Genomic DNA, 23,498 nt, shown 5'->3' with positions numbered 1-23,498 from the left:
AGGTTGTGGATTCACAGACCACCGTGGACAAGGGTAGGTGTGAAAAGATCCCCATTATAATAAAAGCACTGCATGAATCTATCATCTTATTTGCTGTTTGAGAAAAAAATGTGCCTTTTATAAACCTATTTCATGCAATTCTTCATAATTTTATTTGACTGGAGACAAGAAGAATCTTTTTTAATATCACAACAGAGCATGACAATGAATGAGCGCATGCTCAAATCAAATCAAATTGTATTGGTCACATACACATGGTTAGCAGATGTTATTGCGAGTGTAGCGAATTGCTTGTGCTTCTAGTTCCGATAGTGCAGTAATATCTAACAAGTAATATCTAACAATTCCACAACAAATACCTAATGGAATAAGGAATGGAATGGAATAAGAATATATAAATACTGTATATGGATGAGCAATGTCAGAGCGGCATAGGCTAAGATGCAACAGACAGTATAGAATACAGTATATACATATGGGAAGAGTAATGCAAGATTTGTAAACATTATTAAAGTGACTAGTGATCCATTTATTAAAGTGGCATTATTAAAGTGAGTAGTGTTCCATTTATTAAAGTGGCCAATTATTTCAAGTCTGTATGTAGGCAGCAGCCTCTCTGTGTTAGTGATGGCTGTTTAACAGTCTGATGACCTTGAGATAGAAGCTGTTTCTCAGTCTCTCGGTCACAGCTTTGATGCACCTGTACTGACCACGCCTTCTGGATGATAGAGTTTGTGAGGTTTTTAGGTGACAAGCAACATTTCTTCAGCCTCCTGAGTTTAAAGAGGCGCTGTTGCGCCTTCTTCCCCGCACTGTCTGTGTGGGTGGACCATTTCAGTTTGTCAGTGATGTGTACGCCAAGGAACATAAAACTTTCCACCTTCTCCACTGCTGTCCCGTCGATGTGGATAGGGGGGTGCTCCCTGTGCTGTTTCCTGAAGTCCACGATCATCTCCTTTTGTTTTGTTGACATTGAGAGAGAGATTGTTTTCCTGACACCACACTCCGAGGGCCTTCACCTCTTCCCTCAGGTACTACAGCACCAGAGACGTTTGATTGGGGAACAAAAGAGGATAGTCTGAATTTGGAACAGTGAAAAAGTTGACAATTGACTATAAAAATTGAGCGTAACAGAACCAGTAAGTATCTGACTATAAATATTGAGCGTAACAGAACCTGGGGTTCAGGGGCAGGCAGAAAGTCATACACAGAGGGTCCAAAAAGGCAACAGTACAGGCAGGGAAAAGGCTAGTAACGTCGTCCAGGAGATCAGGCAAAAGGTTGATAACAGGAAATCCGATAGGCTAAAGTACAGGCAGGGAATAGGCAAAAGTGAGGCAGGCAAAAACTATCATACACGGGAAGAGTAAATTATGGGAAAAACATAGCTCCGAATAGAAGTGTCACAAAACAAACAATACCTCACAATGATGGGGTGCAAAGAACTGAACTAAATAGTGTGTGATAATGACATACAGGTGTGTGAACAGCTGATCAGAATTCAGGTGATTGGGAGCTGCATTCAGGGGACCTACGTGTTTGAGAGTGTGAGCTGGAAGGTGGGCCGGAGAGTGAGCTGCGTTCAGGGGACTAACGTGTTTGAGAGTGTGAGCTGGAAGGTGGGCTGGAGAGTGAGCTGCGTTCAGGGGACCTACGTGTTTGAGAGTGTGATCTGGAAGGTGGGCTGGAGAGTGAGCTGCGTTCAGGGGACCTACGTGTTTGAGAGTGTGAGCTGGAAGGTGGGCTGGAGAGTGAGCTGCGTTCAGGGGACCTACGTGTTTGAGAGTGTGAGCTGGAAGGTGGGCTGGAGAGTGAGCTGCATTCAGGGGACCTACGTGTTTGAGAGTGTGAGCTGGAAGGTGGGCTGGAGAGTGAGCTGCGTTCAGGGGACCTACGTGTTTGAGAGTGTGAGCTGGAAGGTGGGCTGGAGAGTGAGCTGCGTTCAGGGGACCTACGTGTTTGAGAGTGTGAGTTGGAAGCAGACGTTACAGTCATCAGGTAGGCCTATATGCACTGGTAACTCTTATTCATTTGGAAAAGTATCATTTTTTTCTAATGTATTTTATTTTATTCCATGATAATGTTATTACAAAATAGATTTGTGTTGACTGTGATTAGGGCATGTGAATATAAGAACATCTGCTAAGCTAAATGAACAAACTAGACATGTATAGCACACCATAGGATCCTCAAACCAAAGACTGGCCAAATTCCTGTTTCTAAAAGTGAATTCAAAGGCAGAATGACTGTATAGCCTCCAGCATTTTTCTTTTCATTGCAATTTAATTTATTGTTGATGAGTTGTTGAAATGCTGAGCGCGCTCCTACCAGCCTGTAGCTGTCACAATGTTTCACAATTTGTTTCTTAAATGGCAGGCCATAGCCTGTAAATAATAATAATAATAATAATAATAATATAGCCTAAATAATTCATTTTAATACCTTCTTAGGCTACCTGGTTTTCTCCTGACTGATTTAGAGTTAGCGTGTCACGCCCTGACCTGAGAGAGACGGTTTATTTCTCTATGTTGTTAGGTCAGGGTGCGGGGTGGGCATTCTATGGTTTATATTTCTATGTTTTGGCCAGGTATGGTTTCCAATCAGAGGCATATCATTGTCTCTGATTGGAAACCATACTTAGGCAGCCCTTTTCCCTCCTTGAGTTGTGTGATCTTATTTTTGTACTGCTGTGTAAAGCCTGCAAGACGTGACGGTCGTGTTCCATTGTTTATTATTTTGTTTATATGTTCGGAGTTCAAATAAATGTCAAGATGAACACATACCACGCTGCGCCTTGGTCTACTACTGTAGACGATCGTTACATAGCGTGTTGTTTAATATCTTGTTGAACTGTTGACCCTCCATTGATAGTGACAGAATCACACACTGCTTCCCGGGCGAAGTCCATTTTTGTTTTGTCTTCTTGGCTATAGAAGGTTGTAGCGTAGCCTCTGAATGTCATAGACGAACCAAAGATATCCCGTATGCGTCGGTGTCATATCTTTCCCCTGGCATTTTACAGCTTGTTTCTATCATAAAACATTGCGAACTAAAGCGTTGCTATGCATCACTTCATATTGGTTTTGACAAATAAACAAGTTGTGGAGTGGGTGGAGGCTTGGCCCTTCACTGGCCAATCAGAACGTGCTCCATGGGTAAATACTGTATGTTGTCTGCTTCAAGTTGTCTTTTATGTATTGCCTTGGAATTAACTCAAATTCTAATGTTAGTCCGTTATGGTTTGTTAAATAGCTTACAGAAACGAAAGGGTACACAGTGTGTTGTGAAATCTGTGAATGTATTGTAATGTTTAAACATTTTTTATAAAGTGCCTTAATTTTGCTGGACCCCAGGAAGAGTAGCTGCTGCCTTGGCAGGAACTAATGGGGATCCATAATAAACCCCAGGAAGAGTAGCTGCTGCCTTGACAGGAACTAATGGGGATCCATAATAAACCCCAGGAAGAGTAGCTGCTGCCTTGGCAGGAACTAATGGGGATCCATAATAAACCCCAGGAAGAGTAGCTGCTGCCTTGGCAGGAACTAATGGGGATCCATAATAAACCCCAGGAAGAGTAGCTGCTGCCTTGGTAGGAACTAATGGGGATCCATAATAAACCCCAGGAAGAGTAGCTGCTGCCTTGGCAGGAACTAATGGGGATCCATAATAAACCCCAGGAAGAGTAGCTGCTGTCTTGGCAGGAACTAATGGGGATCCATAATAAACCCCAGGAAGAGTAGCTGCTGCCTTGACAGGAACTAATGGGGATCCATAATAAACCCCAGGAAGAGTAGCTGCTGCCTTGGCAGGAACTAATGGGGATCCATAATAAACCCCAGGAAGAGTAGCTGCTGCCTTGGCAGGAACTAATGGGATCCATAATAAACCCCAGGAAGAGTAGCTGCTGCTTTGACAGGAACTAATGGGGATCCATAGTAAATACAAATACAAATCCCAAATGTTTTCTATACATATTTATATACATATTGGACCCATCTTACAGATCGCATTAAGACTTCTACAGAATTTGCATGACATTCGCGGCACAGACGTTCGCACGATAAAACCAGGACAGTGAATCATTCTAAGTTCAATTTTAATAAAGTTCAACGAAAACAAGCAATTTAAAAAAACAATTTTTTTTAGAACAACAGCAATAAATAAATTTAAAATATAATGATATCATAAAACCTCTGTCACAGGCGTCGTAAAGATTGGACCAAAACGCAGCGGGTAAAGTGTTCATCTTCTTATTTATTAAAGAAAAAACACTTAAACAAAACAAACAACGAAAACAGTCCAATAAGGTGCACAGACTATACTGGAAACAACCACCCACAAACACAAGAGAAAACTAACCCAACTAAATATGGCCTCCAATTAGAGACAACGACAACTAGCTGCCTCTAATTGGAGGTCATTACCAAAAACCCAACATAGAAATAGAAAACTAGATAAACACATGGAAATAGAAAATGTAGACCATAAACCAAAAAACCCGAACCACACAAAACAAACACCCCCTGCCACGCCCTGACCAAATTGGACCTACACTTAGCGCTCCGGTACTGCTTGCCGTGCGGTAGCTGAGAGAACAGTCTATGACTTGGGTGGCTGGAAGTTTTTTGGCAATTTGTAGGGCCTTCCTTTGACACCGCCTGGTATAGAGGTCCTGGATGGTAAGAAGCTTGGCCCCAGTGATGTACTGGGCCATTCGCACAACCCTCTGTAGATCCTTGCGATTGGAGGCCCGAGCAGTTGCTACATCTGACGAGTGTCAGAGAGGGATTTTTTCTTGTCTGGTAGGCTTGCGTCACTGGGCAATGCTCGCGTCAGAGCCGGTGTAGTAGGAGTAGATGTTAGTCCTGTATTGACGCTTTGCCTGGTTCGTCTGAGGGTGTAGCGGGATTTCTGATAAGTAACTTTTTTTGTACTATATTCTAGCTGTTTTTTCTATACATTGGCTGGACAGAATGGCAGCGTCGGGTAAGCTTAAGGGGGGGGGGGTGTCTCTTTGTTAACAAGCCCTGAATGCTGATTGGCTGACACCCGTGAAATATCAGACCGTATACCACGGGTATGACAAAACATTTATTTTTACTGTTCTAATTACGTTGGTAACTGGTTTATAATAGCAATAAGGCGCCTTGGGGTTTTGTTGTATATGGCCAATATACCACGGCTAAGGGCCTTATTGCTTGATTATGTTCCGTCCCCCAACCATCCTGTCACGACTTCCGCCGAAGTCGGCCCCTCTCCTTGTTCGGGCGGCGTTTGGCGGTCGACGTCACCGGCTTACTAGTTACCACCGATCTATGTTTCCCTGTTTGTTTGCTTTTGTCTTAATTATACAGACCTGTTTATGATTCCCTGATTATGTTCATTATTTAACCCTCTGGCTTCCCTGTTTGTCTTGTCCGTGATTGTTTCCTGTTTTGTGGTTGTTGGAGGTGTTTCTCCAAACCCTGTCTTTTGCTATGGAAGAAGTTTTATTATGATTTTGAGTAAACACGTTTTGTTTGCACTCATTCCTGTGTCCTGCACCTGACTCCAATACTTCTTCTAACGAAAGCATTACAGAATCACGGACCTCCCACCAACCACGGACCAAGCAGCGGGCCCAGGAGGAGGAAGGATCCTGGGCCAGGGAGAAAAGGGAGTGGAGGACATCTTGGACATGGGAGGGGATAATGGCAGGGGACAAGACCCTGCTATAGAGACAGGTGGAGACAGCAGAGAGGAACGGCGAAGGTGGAACGAAGACCGGGACTGTTACAGGGGTACACGGTTGGCATTTAAACCTGAGAGGCAGCCCCAAGAAATTTCAGGGGGGGGTACTGTCACGACTTCTGCCGAAGTCGGCCCCTCTCCTTGTTCGGGCGGCGTTCGGCGGTCGACGTCACCGGCTTACTATTTACCACCGATCTATGTTTTCCTTTTCTTTGCATAGCTGTGTGTTGCCTGCAAGACTGTTTGTCGTCTGTTCGTTTTTCTTGTTTTGTTTTTTGGTAAATTAACATGAGCATTCACGTACCCGCTGCGCCTTGGTCCATTCACTACGACGACGGTTATACATCCGCTCAAGAAAAAAAATGTAATCTATATTTTTAGGTAGTTGACTATTTACAACCACGAACCAAATGCTGGCACTAAGACCGCACTCAACCAGCTGTATAAGGCCATAAGCCAACAAGAAAACACTCATTCATAGGTGGCGCTCCTAGTGGCCGGCGATTTTAGTGAAGGAAAATTGTTACCTAATGTCACCTGTGCAACTAGAGATGAAACAAACTCTAGATCACCTGTATTCCACCTGTATTCCACACACAGAGACACATTCAAAGCTCTCCCTCGCCCTCCATTTGTCAAATCTGACCATAACTCTATCTTCCTCATTCCTGCTTACAGCAAAAACTCAAGCAGAAAGTACCAGTGAAGAGCTCAATACTAAAGTGGTCCAATGAAGCGGTTGCTAAGCTACAGGACTGTTTCCCTAGCACAGACTGGAATATGTTCCGGGACTCATCCGATGAGATTGAGGAGTTTACCACGTCAGTCACTAGCTTCATTATAAGTGCATCGTAACCGTAAATCCCCACAGTGACCAGTGACCATACGTACATATCCCAACCAGAAGCCATTGATTACAAGCAACAGCCGCACTGAGCTAAAGGCTAGTGCGATCACTAGCCGGCCACCACCCGGTTACTCAACCCTGCACATTAGAGGATGCTGTCCTATATACTGTACATAGACATGGAATCACTGGCTACTTTAATAATGGAACACTAGTCACTTTAATAATGTTTACATACTGCTTTACTCATTTCAGATGTATATAATGTATTCTAGTCAATGCCACGCCGACATTGCACATCCTAATATTTCTATATTTCTTAATGCCATTATTTTACTTTTAGATGTATTGTTGTGAAATGTTAGATACTACTGCACTGTTGGAACTAGGAACACAAGCATTTCACTACACCCGCAATAACATCAGCTAAATATTTATATATGACCAATACAATTTGATTTGAGTGGGAGAGGGATGGAAGAGGGAGGGGAGAGGGGTGGGGGAGAGAGGGGAAATATAGGAGTGGGGGAAGGGAAATATAGGCGTGGGAGAGAGGAGAGGAGAGACGCCCTGGCTATAAAAGCTAAATTAGGTCACCAGATAATGGAACTAACTTTAGTGAAAAAGGCATAGGGCCTTTGAAGATTCGGAGAGAAGGTGCAGAAGCTTTGCACCTTTTGCTGTTGTGAGGAGGGATCCAGAGATCTCCACCTGCAGCCTCTCTGCCTTTAAAAGGAACAATCCACTCATTCCTATCATTTACAGTGTTACAGAACAATATATATTTTTTTGTGAACAAATAAATTGATTTGTTATATAATAAGGGTGGTAGCAACATGTGAAAATCGTTTTGGAAATCTGTTGCAGCTCATGTCGACTACAAAACCCACAATGCAATGCTCTCTGTATGGCCTGCGCGCAAGTAAGCGCAACACAATAACACCGAACCGAATGTCAGAGTGTGAAGTACGTAGTTAGCTGTAAAATCGCCTAAGCAAACTGCACTATTAATTTAGGAGTGTACAATCTCACCATGTTCAACCTGCAGATCGATGTGCCTCACAGAGCGGAGTCTGAAATACGCAATGCCACCCTGGACTGAAGAGGCAGACAAATAGGATCAATGTGTTAGACCCTCTGTTAAATTGCACATTTCTCCAGGTAGGAATATCGCCCAAAAAATATGATCAATGACTCATTCGAGAGAAGACATCTGACGTGTATGATAGACGTTTCAGTGATCTAAAATGATTCCTATTTAGTGTAACTAACGAGAGCGGCTTTATCGCAACGCTACGTAATAACGGGAGAATTTCTGCCAGCTTTGAACGGCAATAGTTCAGAGATGCGCACAAAAAACAATATAACATTAAAAAAATGGGTGAATCTTTACTTCCAAGATTTTAGTGCTCCCTCCTCTTCATAATCCTTCCCCCAGGGCTGCCATGTCTTCTCTGGCCTCAGAGAACTCTCCCTCCTCCATGCCTTTTCCCACATTCCAGTTGACATTTGTCACTGTCGCACTCCGATAAAAATGTTTTAGGTACTACATAGGGTGTGGTTTGACACAGCCCGCCTGTCAGACACGGTTTATTTGTTTCACTCTTCGCTGTTTGCTTGACTGATTCAACTTCCAATATACAAGTTACCCTAAATAACAGCTCTCTTTCAAGAAAAGACAAAAAAAATAATTCATTATTTCTTTATTTCTCATTCGCCAAATAGAGGAGAGAGGGGTGGGGGAGGGGAGGGGGCTGATGGAGAGAGTGGGTGGGGGGAGGGAGAGGGCTGATGGAGAGAGTGGGTGGGGGGGATAGCAGGGGAGAAGGGATTAGTGGATTCGTCTATTTCAGCCACACCTGTTGCTGACAGGTGAATAAAAGCACACCGTCATGCAATCTCCATAGACAAACATTGGCAGTAGGATGGCCAAACTGAAGAGCTCAGTGACTTTCAACGTGGCACCGTCATAGGATGCCACCTTTCCAACAAGTCAGTTCGTTAAATGTCTGCCCTGCTAGAGCTGCCCCCGGTCAACTATAAATGCTGTTATTGGAAAGTGAAAACGTCTAGGAGCAACAACGGCTCAGCCGCAAAGTGGTAGGCCACACAAGTTCACAGAACAGGACTGCCGAATGCTGAAGTGCATATTGCGTAAAAATCGCCTGTCCACGGTTTCAACACTCACTATTGAGTTCCAAAATGCCTCTGGAAGCAACGTCAGGCAAAAGAACTGTTCGTCGGGAGCTTTATAAAATGGGTGGAAGTGGCTGGAGTGGTGTTAAAGCTCGCCGCCATTGGACTCTGGAGCAGTGGAAACATGTTCTCTGGAGTGATGAATCACGCTTCACCATCTGGCAGTCCGACGGACGAATCTGGGTTTGGCGGATGCCAGGAGAACGTTACTTGCCCCAATGTATAGTGCTAACTGTAAAGTTTGGTGGAGGAGGAATAATGGTCTGGGGCTGTTTTTCATGGTTCGGGCCCCTTAGTTCCAGTGAAGGGAAATCTTAGCTCTACAGCATACAATGACATTCTAGATGATTCTGTGCTTCCAACTTTGTGGCAACAATTTGGGGTAGGCCCTTTCCTGTTTCAGCATGACAGTGCAAGATCGGTGTGGAAGAACTTGACTGGCCTACACAGAGCCCTGACCTCAACCCATTCGAACACCTCTGGAAAGGGAAAGGGGGAAACCTAGTCAGTTTTACAACTGAATGCCTTCAACTGAAATGTGTCTTCTGCATTTAACCCAACCCCTCTGAATCAGAGAGGTACAGGGGGCTGCCTTAATCGATATCCACGTCTTTGGGATGAATTGGAACGCTGACAGCGAGCCTAATCGCCCAAAGATGATTTTGGAATGAGATGATCGACGAGCAGGTGTCCACATACTTTTGGTCATGTAGTGTAGCTTTATAGGAGGCAGGTAACAGCAGGTACTGTGGCAAGAAAAAGTATGTGAACCCTTTGGAATGACCTCGATTTCTTCATAAATTGGTCATAAAATTTGATCTGATCTTCATCTAAGTCACAACAACAGATAAACACAGTCTGTTTAAACTAATAACACACAAACAATTATACCTTTTCATGTCTTTATTGAACACACTGCGTAAACATTCACAGTGCAGGGTGGGAAAAGTATGTGAATTCTTGGATTTAATAACTGGTTGACCCTCCTTTGGCAGCAATAACCTCAACCAAACGTTTTCTGTAGTTGAGGATCAACAACAGTTGCGGTGCTCTTTTGTAAACTTCAGACGTGCAGCAATGTTTTTTTGGGACAGCAGTGGCTTCTTCTGTGGTGTCCTCCCATGAACACCATCGTTTAGGTTTTTACATATCGTAGACTCGTCAACAGAGATGTTAGCGTGTTCCCGAGACTTCTGTAAGTCTTTAGCTGACACTCTAGGATTCTTCTTAACCTCATTGAGCATTCTGCTCTGTGCTCTTGCAGTCATCTTTGCAGGACGGCCACTCCTGGGGAGAGTAGCAACAGTGCTGAACTTTCTCCATTTATAGACAATTTGTCTTACCGTGGACTGATGAACATCAAGGCTTTTAGAGATACTTTTGTAACCCTTTCCAGCTTTATGCAAGTCAACAATTCTTAATCTTAGGTCTTCTGAGATCGCTCTTGTTCGAGGCATGGTTCACATCAGGCAATGCTTCTTCTGAATAGCAAACTCAAATTGTGTGAGTGTTTTTTATATTGCAGGGCAGCTCTAACCAACATCTCCAATCTCGTCTCATTGATTGGACTCCAGGTTAGCTGACTCCTGACTCCAATTAGCTTTTGGAGAAGTCATTAACCTAGGGATTCACATACTTTTTCCAACCTATACTGTGAAAGTTTAAATTATGTATTCAATATAGACAAGACAAATACAATAATTTGTGTGTTATTAGTTTAAGCAGACTGTGTTTGTCTATTGTTGTGACTTAGAGGAAAATCAGATCAAATTTTTTGATGAATTTATGCAGAAATGCAGATTTTTTTTCTTCTCAAGGTAATGCTCTTTCAAACACAGCTAGTGCTCTATACTGGACATAAGTAGAGAGGACAAAGAGTCTGATATCACCATCATCATCATCATCATCATCATCATCATCCGATCCACAAAAGAGGTTAAAACACCTCTGTTCTCTGAGGGATAACACCTCTGTTCTCTGAGGGATAACACCCCTGTTCTCTGAGGGATAACACCTCTGTTCTCTGAGGGATAACACCCCTGTTCTCTGAGGGATAACACCTCTGTTCTCTGAGAGATAACACCTCTGTTCTCTGAGGGATAACACCCCTGTTCTCTGAGGGATAACACCTCTGTTCTCTGAGGTATAACACCTCTGTTCTCTGAGAGATAACACCCCTGTGCTCTGAGGGATAACACCCCTGTTCTCTGAGGGATAACACCTCTGTTCTCTGAGGGATAACACCCCTGTTCTCTGAGGGATAACACCCCTGTTCTCTGAGGGATAACACCTCTGTTCTCTGAGGGATAACACCCCTGTTCTCTGAGGGATAACACCTCTGTTCTCTGAGGGATAACACCCCTGTTCTCTGAGGGATAACACCTCTGTTCTCTGAGGGATAACACCCCTGTTCTCTGAGGGATAACACCCCTGTTCTCTGAGGGATAACACCTCTGTTCTCTGAGGGATAACACCCCTGTTCTCTGAGGGATAACACCCCTGTTCTCTGAGGGATAACACCTCTGTTCTCTGAGAGATAACACCCCTGTGCTCTGAGGGATAACACCCCTGTTCTCTGAGGGATAACACCCCTGTTCTCTGAGGGATAACACCCCTGTTCTCTGAGAGATAACACCTCTGTTCTCTGAGAGATAACACCCCTGTTCTCTGAGAGATAACACCCCTGTTCTCTGAGGGATAACACCCCTGTTCTCTGAGGGATAACACCTCTGTTCTCTGAGGGATAACACCTATTGTAGTATTTTGAGTTGGTGAGATCATGTTATTGAGCACTTCTTCTGGTGTTTTTTCCATGAAAATGTGTCCAGTGCAGAAAGAAAAGCCTGTATGAAATGTGTTCATGATGCTTTAGGGCTAAATCACACCTTTGAATTAAGTAGAACTGTGTGTCAAAGGAGTGATTGACTTCTGGGGGTGTTATGTGTTTTTTGGTTTTTCATTCATCTTGTCACCCAGAACCAAGGCGGACATGAGAGACTTGTTTTTCTTTTAACAGTGTTGTTCATTGCAGAAAGCGTCAACATGTGAACGTTTCAATAGCCCGCGGACTTAATTAATGCTTTTTTTAACGGAATATTATTGGAACACCGTTCTAGTGATTAAAAAAAAAAAATGTTTTTACTTGATCTTATAAAACATTACAATGACTGGTCTCACACTTTGACTACAGGGAGACATTGAGAGAGAGACCCACAGGCTGCTGTATACAATGTATGAAAGACCAGTTTCTGTCTTACTAAAGATTCTTATGTCCCTTGGAGAGGAAAGTAACAGAATATACCCTACTTTGGTTCTGGGACCTCAATAGGTTGATGAAAGTAACAGAACATGGCCTACGTTGGTTCTGGGACCTCAATAGGTGTTAGTTACAGATCATTGAAAGGATGAAACACAATAGCTGCTCAGAGTGACTTCCCAAAACAACCAGCATAGCTAGAGCCTGAAGTACCGACGTTAGACATTATCTCGCTCTGTATCTCGCTCTGTAGCTCGCTCTGTAGCTCGCTCTGTATCTCGTTCTGTATATCGCTCTGTATCTCGCTCTGTAGCTCGCTCTGTTGCTCGCTCTGTATCTCGCTCTGTAGCTCGCTCTGTAGCTCGCTCTGTATCTCGCTCTGTAGCTCGCTCTGTATCTCGCTCTGTATCTCGCTCTGTAGCTCGCTCTGTAGCTCGCTCTGTAGCTCGCTCTGTATCTCGCTCTGTATCTCGCTCTGTATCTCGCTCTGTATCTCGCTCTGCATCTTTCAGGTCACAACCTGAAAGGCTAGATGCCTTTGTTTGTCAGTTAAGAACAAATTCTTATTTACAATGACGGTCTACACCGGCCTACACCCAGACAATTGTGCGCCGCCCTATGGGACTCCCAATCACAGCCAATTGTGATACAGCCTGGATTCGAACCAGGGTGTCTGTGGTGACTCCTCAAGCACGGAGATGCAATGCCTTAAACCGCTGTGCCACTCGGGATCCAATATAGTTTAACCCTTTCATTCAAATCAGATGACAAAAGGCTGCTGAGTGGTGTTAAACGCATTCGTTCTGCATACCGCTGATGTGACGTGAACTCAGTGACACACAGGACAGGTGTTAAGTCTTTCTAACGTCTCCACTACTGTACATTAGGTTACAGTGCCACCTTCTGGTTACAGATGATAATATTAGAGCTGCAACATGTCTTGGTGTATGTGATGTTTGCTAGGTGGAAATGTTAGGAGAAAATAGCCCATTCACATCAGAGAATAGAGGCTATAGAAAAATAATACGAGTATCTCAAACCAAGTTCGCTGCTGGAGAGGCTACCACCCAAGGGAGATACATCTCAAATTGTAATCAGCATTAATGTACCAGCTCAGCAGAAATGCCTGCAAAGATTGAGCACAAACTTCTCCCCCCCCCAAAAAAAATCTCACTCCTAGGCTAAAAATGACGCAGCATATTCTACCTGTGCCAGTAGCCTACGGTCGGACAATTTGCGCATACTAATAAAATACACGGCAGCAGCAGCAGCAGGAGGAGGGATCCATTCCATGACGCCACTACATTGAATATAGCGTGATTAGCAGCTCCACCTCACCGGGCATAACTTATTACTCACGGAGACCACATTAACGGCCGCTGCGAGAAGTCCAACGTATTCCTCTACAATACAGCGACCTCGTCTGACAGTATTTTCTCTCCGTTTTAGTCAAGAGACTGATACTGCAAAAAGCACAATGGTGAGTGGTTTTCATTTGGAATGCTGAAATTTGTGGTTCAACTATACATAAATAAATGTGTTTTTCTGTTAGGCTACATTCTTGTTTTAACTGTCTGGTTTTATTCAACATGTTTTCTATTTTTTTCATTTCATTTGCAAAAACACAATGCAATATCCTAAATTGTCTGTTCTATCGTCGTTTCTATACCACTAACCATTTAACTCTTGCACGGTGTTATTTTGGATAATGGCACAGCTCCCATGCGCAGTGTTCATTCCTACCCAAAACCCCCCCGACAGACGGATCAGGGGGTGCAGTGCAGTTTGTGTGCAGTGTGCAACTCTAAAGAACTACAGTGACGCATCGAAAATAAACCATTACTGTCACTGAAAGGAAGAATGTCATATACATTCAGTGTAGCTAACATGTGAATTTACAATTTGAAATGCATTCATCATGCTTATGCATTGAATCATTCTGTTCTGGGAAGATGTTTATTCAAACCCTTAAACATATATATATATCCTATTAGAACTGACCTAGAACAAACTGTAATTGCAGATATTAATTAGGATTAACTATACAGTAGTGTCAAATACTCTCTTACTATCTAGTCTTCTCTTACTAATGAAGAGGGTGGGTGGGTGGGTGGGTGGGTGAGTGAGTGGGTGGGTGGGTGGGTGGGTGGGTGGGTGGGTGAGTGAGTGAGTGAGTGAGTGAGTGAGTGAGTGAGTGAGTGAGTGAGTGAGTTAGGGTGTTTCTCATTTTTTCAGTCATGCTATCAATAACGAACTTGCTGCAGGACAGGAATTGCAGCTTTGTGGTTGTTTCAGGGTGTGTTGAGAAATCTTAGCCTACAGGAGAATCTACAGACTGAATGGGTAAGATACAGAGTCTACAGACAGAATAATTAAATTACAGAGTCAACAGACAGAATAATTAAATTACAGAATCTACAGACAGGATAGTTAAATTACAGAATCTACAGACAGAATCTACAGACAGAATATTTAAATTACAGAATCTACAGACAGGATAGTTAAATTACAGAATCTACAGACAGAATAGTTAAATTACAGAATCTACAGACAGAATAGTTAAATTACAGAATCTACAGACAGAATAATTAAATTACAGAATCTACAGACAGAATCTACAGACATAATAATTAAATTACAGAATCTACAGACAGGATAGTTAAATTACAGAATCTACAGACAGAATAGTTAAATTACAGAATCTACAGACAGAATCTACAGACATAATAATTAAATTACAGAATCTACAGACAGAATAGTTAAATTACAGAATCTACAGACAGAATAGTTAAATTACAGAATCTACAGACAGAATCTACAGGTAGAATCTACAGACAGAATCTACAGGTAGAATCTACAGACAGAAAACAGTTAAGTTACAGAATCTAAGATGTAATGAAGAAGCAATACCACACACTTTAAAATAGTACTTTAGTACTTTATCTAGTACTTTATCTAGTACTTCAAAGTTTGATAGAGCTTGGTTTCCATCTATGAAATGTCTAGCTGGATTTTGGTGGTGACTGCCTGGTGATTACAGCAAGTTCAGGAGTGAGTAAAAGTCAGGTTAATGAGACTGAGGGTTCCCCAGAAATAGCAGCCAGCTGGGCCCCTGACCTGGCAAGTGTTGCCCAAACTTGGTGATCATCTCCCCTCCAGTAGGCCCCTGTCCATCACTCAGTCTCCAGGGGGCCAGCTAGAATGGGGCAGGTTTAAAAATAGTCTGTGACTAGGGCAGAGGGAATTATCACCAATCCCTAGTGGAGACAAGGATTCATACTTTTAGGACCAGTTTCCCAGATCAAGATTACACCTATTAATGGACTAAAAAGCATGCTCACTTGTGAATCTCCCATCGAAATAGCTTCTTAGTCCAGGACTAGGTTTAATCAGTATCTGTCTGGGAAAGTGATCTTTAGATGGTAGTGTGCCTGTGTGTGTCTGAATTAGGCCCTTAAACTGGGTGCATCAGGAGTCAAGTGCCTCTGTGTCTGAATTAGGCCCTTAAACTGAGTGTATCAGGAGTCAAGGCCCAATACATCACTGACTCATTGTCACACAGACTTAAGTCAGAAATTACTTAGTGTTATCCTGCCGTGTTGTGGTCTGTTCTCGTAGATAATTGTAGGGTATTTTGAGTTTTCTGGCTTCAGCAGCTGCTGCTGATGAGGCAGAGGCCACATAGGGACTGAAGGCCTAGTTATCTCTCCTTGAGAAAATTATGGTTGTGTCTGAAATGGCAGCCTACCCTATAGTGTCATAAATGGCAGCCTATCCCCTATATAGTGTCTGAAATGGCAGCCTATCCCCTATATAGTGTCTCAAATGGCAGCCTATCCCCTATATACTGCACTACGTTTTACCAGCACCTTATGAGCCCTGGTCAAAAGTAGTGCAAATAGGGAATAAGGTGCCATTTGTGACGCATCCATAGTTGTCCTGGATGGAACTACAGAGCTGAGCCAAAAGACTGACCTTGCAGTTTTGAAATGCAGTCAGAGAGAGGAGAGGATGACAGTTATTTCAGTAAGTTCTTGGCTGGTTGTTATCTCTGCAGCAGGCAGCCATTTCTGTCTCATCTCCTCTTCTCTCCTGCTGCTGTTCGTTATCTCTGCAGCAGGCAGCCATTTCTGTCTCATCTCCTCTTCTCTCCTGCTGCTGTTCGTTATCTCTGCAGCAGGCAGCCATTTCTGTCTCATCTCCTCTTCTCTCCTGCTGCTGTTCGTTATCTCTGCAGCAGGCAGCCATTTCTGTCTCATCTCCTCTTCTCTCCTGCTGCTGTTCGTTATCTCTGCAGCAGGCAGCCATTTCTGTCTCATTACCTCTTCTCTCCTGCTGCTGGTTGTTATCGCTGCAGCAGGCAGCCATTTCTGTCTCATTACCTCTTGTTTGTCAAGGCTCAGAATACCATAGGATAACATACTGTGTGTTTCTATATAGTGCACTATTAGGGCGTACACACTGTATGACTGACAGACTACCCTGTCTTGTAATGAACCTGTCTGGCCACCTAGACGTCAACAGATTCTGTCAGTTTGGACTCAGTCACCTTTGTAAAGTAAACACGACTACTGTGATTCATTCCAGTAATATCTTTCCTTATATTTCTCATGCAACAAATAGATAGTACAGTACCGTATGAGCAACATATGATAACTGAAAAACAACAATGTGCCCATAATGTAGACATTCATTGGCTGTGGTTCAATGTGGTGTAGTACTGAAGCAGGACTTTCTCATAGTAGCAGTATGAAATGTAACAGTCGCATTTCCTTCACTCCTCAGTCATTTCCTGCAATTTCTTAGCGATGAATGATTAACCAGTGGAAGCAATTAAAAATGAAAACCACTTTTCTGAACTAATATTCATACCAAAAAAATGTGAGGGTCCATACACAGATCGACTACATAGCTCCACATCAATAGTACACAAGTGTTTTATATCCTTCACTACACAATTAGATAGAACATGGTTAACTAGCTACGTTACGTTACCCTAGCTACGTTACGTTAGCTACGTTACCCTAGCTACGTTACGCTAGCTACGTTACGCTAGCAACGTTACCCTAGCTACGTTACGCTAGCTACGTTACCCTAGCTACGTTACGTTAGCTACGTTACGCTAGCTACGTTACCCTAGCTACGTTACGCTAGCTACGTTACCCTAGCTACGTTACGCTAGCCACGTTACCCTAGCCACGTTACGCTAGCTACGTTACCCTAGCTACGTTACCCTAGCTACGTTACGCTAGCTACGTTACCCTAGCACCGTTACCCTAGCTACGTTACCCTAGCTACGTTACCCTAGCTACGTTACGCTAGCACCGTTACCCTAGCTACGTTACGCTAGCACCGTTACCCTAGCTACGTTACGCTAGCACCGTTACCCTAGCTACGTTACGTTCAGCTGTATTGCCGAAAAAACATCTTCAATCAATGCTTTAGCTAGATTCTTTACATCCTCTGGGTTTTACAAGATGACAGCCTGGTTTGCTTGTTTGCTCAGAAGTCCCTAAAACATGAAACAACACAAATTACAATTCATACAAATGATAAGATGTATAGCTAGTCAGATTACAGATGTAACTCTATTCTACATCAAGTAGCTCATGCAACCAGAACATTTTGATTTAAAAAAACAGATTAAAAAAAACACCTTATGTAACAGCGGGGACTGTGAAGCAACACAAACATTGGCACAGACACATACACACACACACACACACGATAACATACTCACAATACATACACATGGCTTTAGTACTGTACATATGTGGTAGTGGTGGAGTAGGGGCCTGAGGGCACACAGTGTGTTGTGAATGTATTGTAATGTTTTAAAATTGTATAAACTGCCTTAATTTTGCTGGACCCCAGGAAGAGTAGCTGCTGCTTTGGCAGGAACTAATGGGGATCCATTATAAATACAATCACATAGCTTGTTAAATAGCGTTTTTCTTAAACTAACTTTGACAAAAAAAAGCATAATCGTTAGTCTCTACATTAACTGATATATTCCTCTTAACTGTACATTTTTGTTGCATGTTGCATGATTCGTTATGAAGTTATAATTACTTAAATTGGCTTCCATCCTAGTATTCTTTTCCCCAGCCATTATTCTTGAAGCAACTCTCCAGGGTTGGGTTGCAGAGCATCATGGGAGTTTTGGGAAACACTGGATAGAAAGTCTGCATCTCGATTCACTTCGTTTGGAGCGCCAACTAGATCGACTCAATGGGGCCTGAGGGATCGCGCAAAACGGGGGTGATTGGGATTGAGCCAAATCTGCTTAGGGAGAGGCTAATTCAAACAAGGTATAAGAAGGCAAATATACTGTACGTTGAATGATGGCTCCCTTACAAGAGGCCTGTTGTACCCATAGAAGAGTAGCAAAGGGTAGCTACCCTCCTCCTCCTGTAGAGTGACTTAAACATGAGTTACAACGACAGCTGCAGCAACTGTCTGTCTTCCCTCTCTCTCTCTCTCTCTCTACCCTCTCTCTCTCTCTCTCTCTCTCTCTCTCTCTCTCTCTCTCTCTCTCTACCCCCACCCTCTCTCTCTCTCTCTCTCTCTCTCTACCCCCACCCTCTCTCTCTCCCTCTCTCTCTCTCTCTCTCTCTCTCTCTCTCTACCCCCACCCTCTCTCTCTCCCTCACTCTCTCTACCCCCACCCTCTCTCTCTCTCTCTACCCCCTCTCTCTCTATATACTCTCTCCCTCTCTCTCCCTCTCTCTCTCTACCCCCGCCCTCTCTCTCTCTCTCTCTCTCTCTCTCTCTCTCTCTCTACCCCCCCTCTCTCTCTCTACCCCCCCCTCTCTCTCTCTACCCCCTCTCTCTCTCTCTACCCCCGCCCTCTCTCTCTCTCCCTATTTGTTACCTTCTCTTTCTGATTCTCTGTTTCCACCTAGTGGGGACTACATTTAAAATCTCCAGGATGACACAAAACTAATCATCATATGGGTATATACACTGAGTATATACCAACAATTAGGAACAACTCCCTAATATGGACTTTACAAGGTGTTGAAAGCGTTCCACAGGGATGCTGGCCCATGTTGACTCCAATGCTTCCCACAGTTGTGTCAAGTTGGCTGGATGTCCTTTGGGTGGTGGACCGTTCTTGATACACACAGGAAACTGTTGAGTGTGAAAAACCCAGCAGCATTGCAGTTCTTGACACAAACCGGTGTGCCTGTCACCTACTACCATACCCTGTTCAAAGGCACTTAAATATTTTGTCTTGCCCATTCACCCTCTGAATGGCACACATAAACAATCCATGTCTCAATTGTCTCAAGTCTTAAAAATCTTTCTTTAACCTGTCTCTTCCCCTTCATCTACACTGATTTGAAGTGGATTTAACAAGTTACATCAATAAGGGATCATAGCTTTAACCTGGATTCACCTGGTCAGTCTATGTCATGCAAAGAGCAGGTGTTCTTAATGTTTTGTACACTCAGTGTATCATAATCATTTACACACATGGTGTCACACAGACGATACACATCTGAATTGTTGGACCTCTTAGACCCCACTGTAATATCCTCCATGTGGTCAGGTGTTATCACTGTCTACTTCATTCACATTGTCTCTTCTCTTTCTCTCCCCGTCTCTCTCAACAGCGTGAGTGTATCTCTGTTCACGTGGGCCAGGCTGGAGTCCAGATGGGTAACACCTGTTGGGAGCTGTACTGCCTGGAGCATGGGATCCAGCCGGACGGACAGATGCCCAGTGACAAGCCCACAGGTAACCTCGACGACTCCTTCACCACCTTCTTCAGCGCCACGGGCACCGGGAAGTACGTGCCACGCGCCATCTTCGTCGACCTGGAACCCACCGTTATCGGTAAGTTGTTTGTCTTTTTACAGAAACTTTTATCCTTTGAAAAACATTTCAACATTTACGACTCACCTACTGAAGCAAATCTCAGATGTGCCAGTGCATTCAATTTCTAAATGTGTACAGAACATCATCCACTGGTATCTGGTCATCTCTCCATATAGAAAAATACTGTTTTCTCTTTCTCCAGATGAGGTGAGGACAGGTACCTATCGCCAGCTATTCCACCCTGAGCAGCTGATCTCAGGCAAGGAGGATGCTGCCAACAACTACGCCCGCGGTCACTACACCATCGGCAAGGAGATCATTGACTCCGTCCTGGACAGAATCCGTAAACTGGTAAGACTGTTTGAAGAATGAATTGTTGACAATTATGACAATTAGAGACATGATATGATAAACAAGAAGCTTTTCTCCCATAACCCTTGTAACCCATAACCCTTGTAACCCATAACCCTTGTAACCCATAACCCTCGTAACCCATAACCCTCGTTACCCATAACCCCTGTAAACCATAACCCTCGTAACCCATATCCCCCGTAACCCATAACCCTCGTAACCCATAACCCACATAACCCCCATAACCCCCATAACCCATAACCCCCGTAACCCATAACCCCCATAACCCACATAACCCCCATAACCCATAACCCCCATAACCCATAACCCCCGTAACCCATAACCCATAACCCTCGTAACCCATAACCCCCATAACCCCCATAACCCCCATAACCCATAACCCCCGTAACCCATAACCCCCATAACACCCATATCCCTCGTAACCCATAACCCCCGTAACCCATAACCCCCGTACCCATAACCCCCATAACCCATAACCCTCGTAACCCATAACCCTCGTAACCCATAACCCATAACCCCCATAACCCATAACCCTCGTAACCCATAACCCTCGTAACCCATATCCCTCGTAACCCATAACCCTCGTAACCCATAACCCTCGTAACCCTGCGTTATTCCCAATATCAATTGATAACGGTTGAACCATCAAAATGAATGAAAAAGTGGAGAGAATAGACAGCCTTGTGGTACACCACTGTTGATGTTATGCTGAACTAAATTAGAAACGCAACATTTAAATTCAAAGATTTTACTGAGTTACAGTTCATATAAGGAAATCAGTTAGGCCCTAATCTATGGATTTCACATGACTGGGAACACAGATACCTTTAAAAAAAATAAAAGGTAGGGGCGTGGATCAGAAAACCAGTCAGTATCTGGTGTGACCACCATTTGCCTCATGCAGCGCGACACATCTCCTTCGCATAGAGTCGATCAGGTTGTTGATTGGCCTGTGGAATGTTGTCCCACACCTCTTCAATGGCTGTGCGAAGTTGCTGGATATTGGCGGGAACTGGAACACGCTGTCGTACACGTCGATCCAGAGCATCCCACACATGCTCAATGGGTGACATGTCTGGTGAGTATACATGTTATGGAAGAACTGGGACATTTTCAGCTTCCAGGAATTGTGTACAGATCCTTGAGACATGGTTGTTGTGCATTATCATGCTGAAACATGAGGTGATAGCGGTGGATGAATGGCACAACAATGGACCTCAGGATCTCATCACGGTATCTCTGTGCATTCAAATTGCCATCGATAAAATGCAATTGTGTTCGTTGTCTGTAGCTTATGCCTGCCCGTATCATAACCCCACCGCCACCATGGGGCACTCTGTTCACAACGTTGACATCAGCAAACCGTTCACCCACACGACGCCGTACACATGGTCTGCGGTTGTGAGGCCGGTTGGACATACTGGCACATTTTTCTAAAACGACATTGGAGGCGGCTTGTGGTAGAGAAATGAACATTCAATTCTCTGGCAACAGCTCTCGTGGACATTTCTGCAGACATTTTAGGGTGGCCTTCTATTGTTCCCAGCACCAGGTGTACCTGTGTAATGATCATGCTGTTTAATCAGCTTCTTGATATGCCACACCTGTCAGGTGGATGAATTATGTTGGCAAAGGATAAATGCTCACTGACAGGGACGTAATCAAATTTGTGAAAAACATTTGAGGGAAATAAGCTTTTTGCGCTTATGTAACATTTCTGTGATGTTTTATTTCAGCTCATGAAACATGGGACCAACACTTTACATGTTGCGTTTTATATTTTTGTTCAGTGTAATTGCCCCTAAATTCATAGTGTCTGATAATGCTGTGTTGATGTGCTGGTCTGATAGGCTGTGTTGATGTCTCCCTCAGGCTGACCAGTGCACTGGTCTCCAAGGTTTCTTGGTCTTCCACAGCTTCGGAGGAGGCACTGGCTCTGGTTTCACCTCCCTGCTGATGGAACGTCTGTCTGTCGACTTCGGCAAGAAGTCTAAGCTTGAGTTTGCCATCTATCCAGCTCCCCAGGTGTCCACAGCTGTAGTGGAGCCCTACAACTCCATCCTGACCACTCACACCACCCTGGAACACTCTGACTGTGCCTTCATGGTGGACAATGAGGCTATCTATGACATCTGCCGTAGGAACCTTGACATTGAGCGTCCCTCATACACCAACCTCAACAGGCTGATTAGTCAGATCGTCTCCTCCATCACTGCCTCCCTGCGTTTCGATGGAGCCCTGAATGTTGATCTGACAGAGTTCCAGACCAACTTGGTGCCCTACCCCCGTATCCACTTCCCTCTGGCAACCTATGCCCCAGTCATCTCCGCTGAGAAGGCCTATCACGAGCAGCTGTCAGTGGCTGAGATCACCAATGCCTGCTTCGAACCGGCCAATCAGATGGTGAAATGTGACCCTCGTCACGGCAAATACATGGCCTGCTGTCTCCTGTACCGTGGTGACGTTGTTCCCAAAGATGTCAATGTAGCAATAGCTGCCATCAAAACCAAGAGGAGTATCCAGTTTGTGGACTGGTGTCCCACTGGCTTCAAGGTGGGTATCAACTACCAGCCCCCTACGGTGGTTCCTGGAGGAGACCTGGCTAAGGTCCAGAGGGCTGTGTGCATGCTGAGCAACACCACAGCCATCGCTGAGGCCTGGGCCCGTCTGGACCACAAGTTTGACCTGATGTATGCCAAGAGAGCCTTCGTGCACTGGTACGTGGGTGAGGGCATGGAGGAGGGAGAGTTCTCCGAGGCCAGAGAAGACATGGCAGCCCTGGAGAAGGACTATGAAGAGGTGGGCATCGACTCGTTTGAGGAAGAGGAGGAAGGTGAAGAGTATTAAACAACGAATTTGCTGGTTTGGTTTCCGGAACAAAATGAATGTTACAAAGGTTAATTGCCAAATGAGTCCAAAAGGAGCCATCAAATATTTTGGTTATTGTATCTTAATTATTAAACAGTATTTAATTTGTATGTTGTTGACACTGAATTTAATATCCATATCATGAAATTCCACATCTTAGACAATTTAGAAATGAAAAATTGCTGTAACACTGAAAAGTTACCCCTTTTCTTTGATTTGAAGAATACTGTTGCCTTGCCAATGTTTTCCTTTTTTTACTGAGTTATTCTAAATCAATGTTTTATTGAAGGCTAAAGCAGAAGTTGTACAGGAACATGCTAGTTTTTATAATGAGGCCCACATCAATAATGTCCAAGCTCAATAAAGTTATCCTCAAATAAATCGCTTTATTCTTCTTTATTCATA

At 43.9% G+C, this 23,498-nt stretch overlaps 1 protein-coding gene and 1 long non-coding RNA gene across 2 annotated transcripts; one reads left to right on the top strand and one right to left on the bottom strand.

Moving 5' to 3' along the window:
• Window positions 1-961: 961 nt before the first annotated feature.
• Window positions 962-8,154, bottom strand: LOC115155438 (uncharacterized). Its single transcript, XR_003868073.1, has 2 exons — window positions 7,971-8,154; window positions 962-1,034 (listed from the first exon to the last, which is right to left on the bottom strand). It is a non-coding gene; the product is annotated as an uncharacterized LOC115155438 (long non-coding RNA).
• A 5,182-nt stretch (window positions 8,155-13,336) lies between these two features.
• Window positions 13,337-23,474, top strand: LOC115155436 (tubulin alpha chain-like). The gene is made up of 4 exons (XM_029702052.1): window positions 13,337-13,509; window positions 19,649-19,871; window positions 20,056-20,204; window positions 22,098-23,474. Exons 1-4 carry the CDS (start codon window positions 13,507-13,509, stop codon window positions 23,070-23,072), a joined length of 1,350 nt encoding a protein of 449 aa, XP_029557912.1. The 5' UTR covers window positions 13,337-13,506; the 3' UTR covers window positions 23,073-23,474.
• Window positions 23,475-23,498: the final 24 nt, after the last annotated feature.

This window comes from Salmo trutta, chromosome 20 (genome assembly GCF_901001165.1).
Source record: "Salmo trutta chromosome 20, fSalTru1.1, whole genome shotgun sequence".
NCBI lineage: Eukaryota > Metazoa > Chordata > Actinopteri > Salmoniformes > Salmonidae > Salmo > Salmo trutta.
This window is presented reverse-complemented; position numbering and strand designations above follow the sequence as displayed.

Excerpts from the sequence above, each read along its gene's own strand:
- LOC115155436 (XM_029702052.1), top strand. Across the intron at positions 19,872-20,055 it reads CCTGGAACCCACCGTTATCG|ATGAGGTGAGGACAGGTACC; the intron begins GTAAGTTGTTTG and ends CTCTTTCTCCAG. Across the intron at positions 20,205-22,097 it reads TGGACAGAATCCGTAAACTG|GCTGACCAGTGCACTGGTCT; the intron begins GTAAGACTGTTT and ends TGTCTCCCTCAG.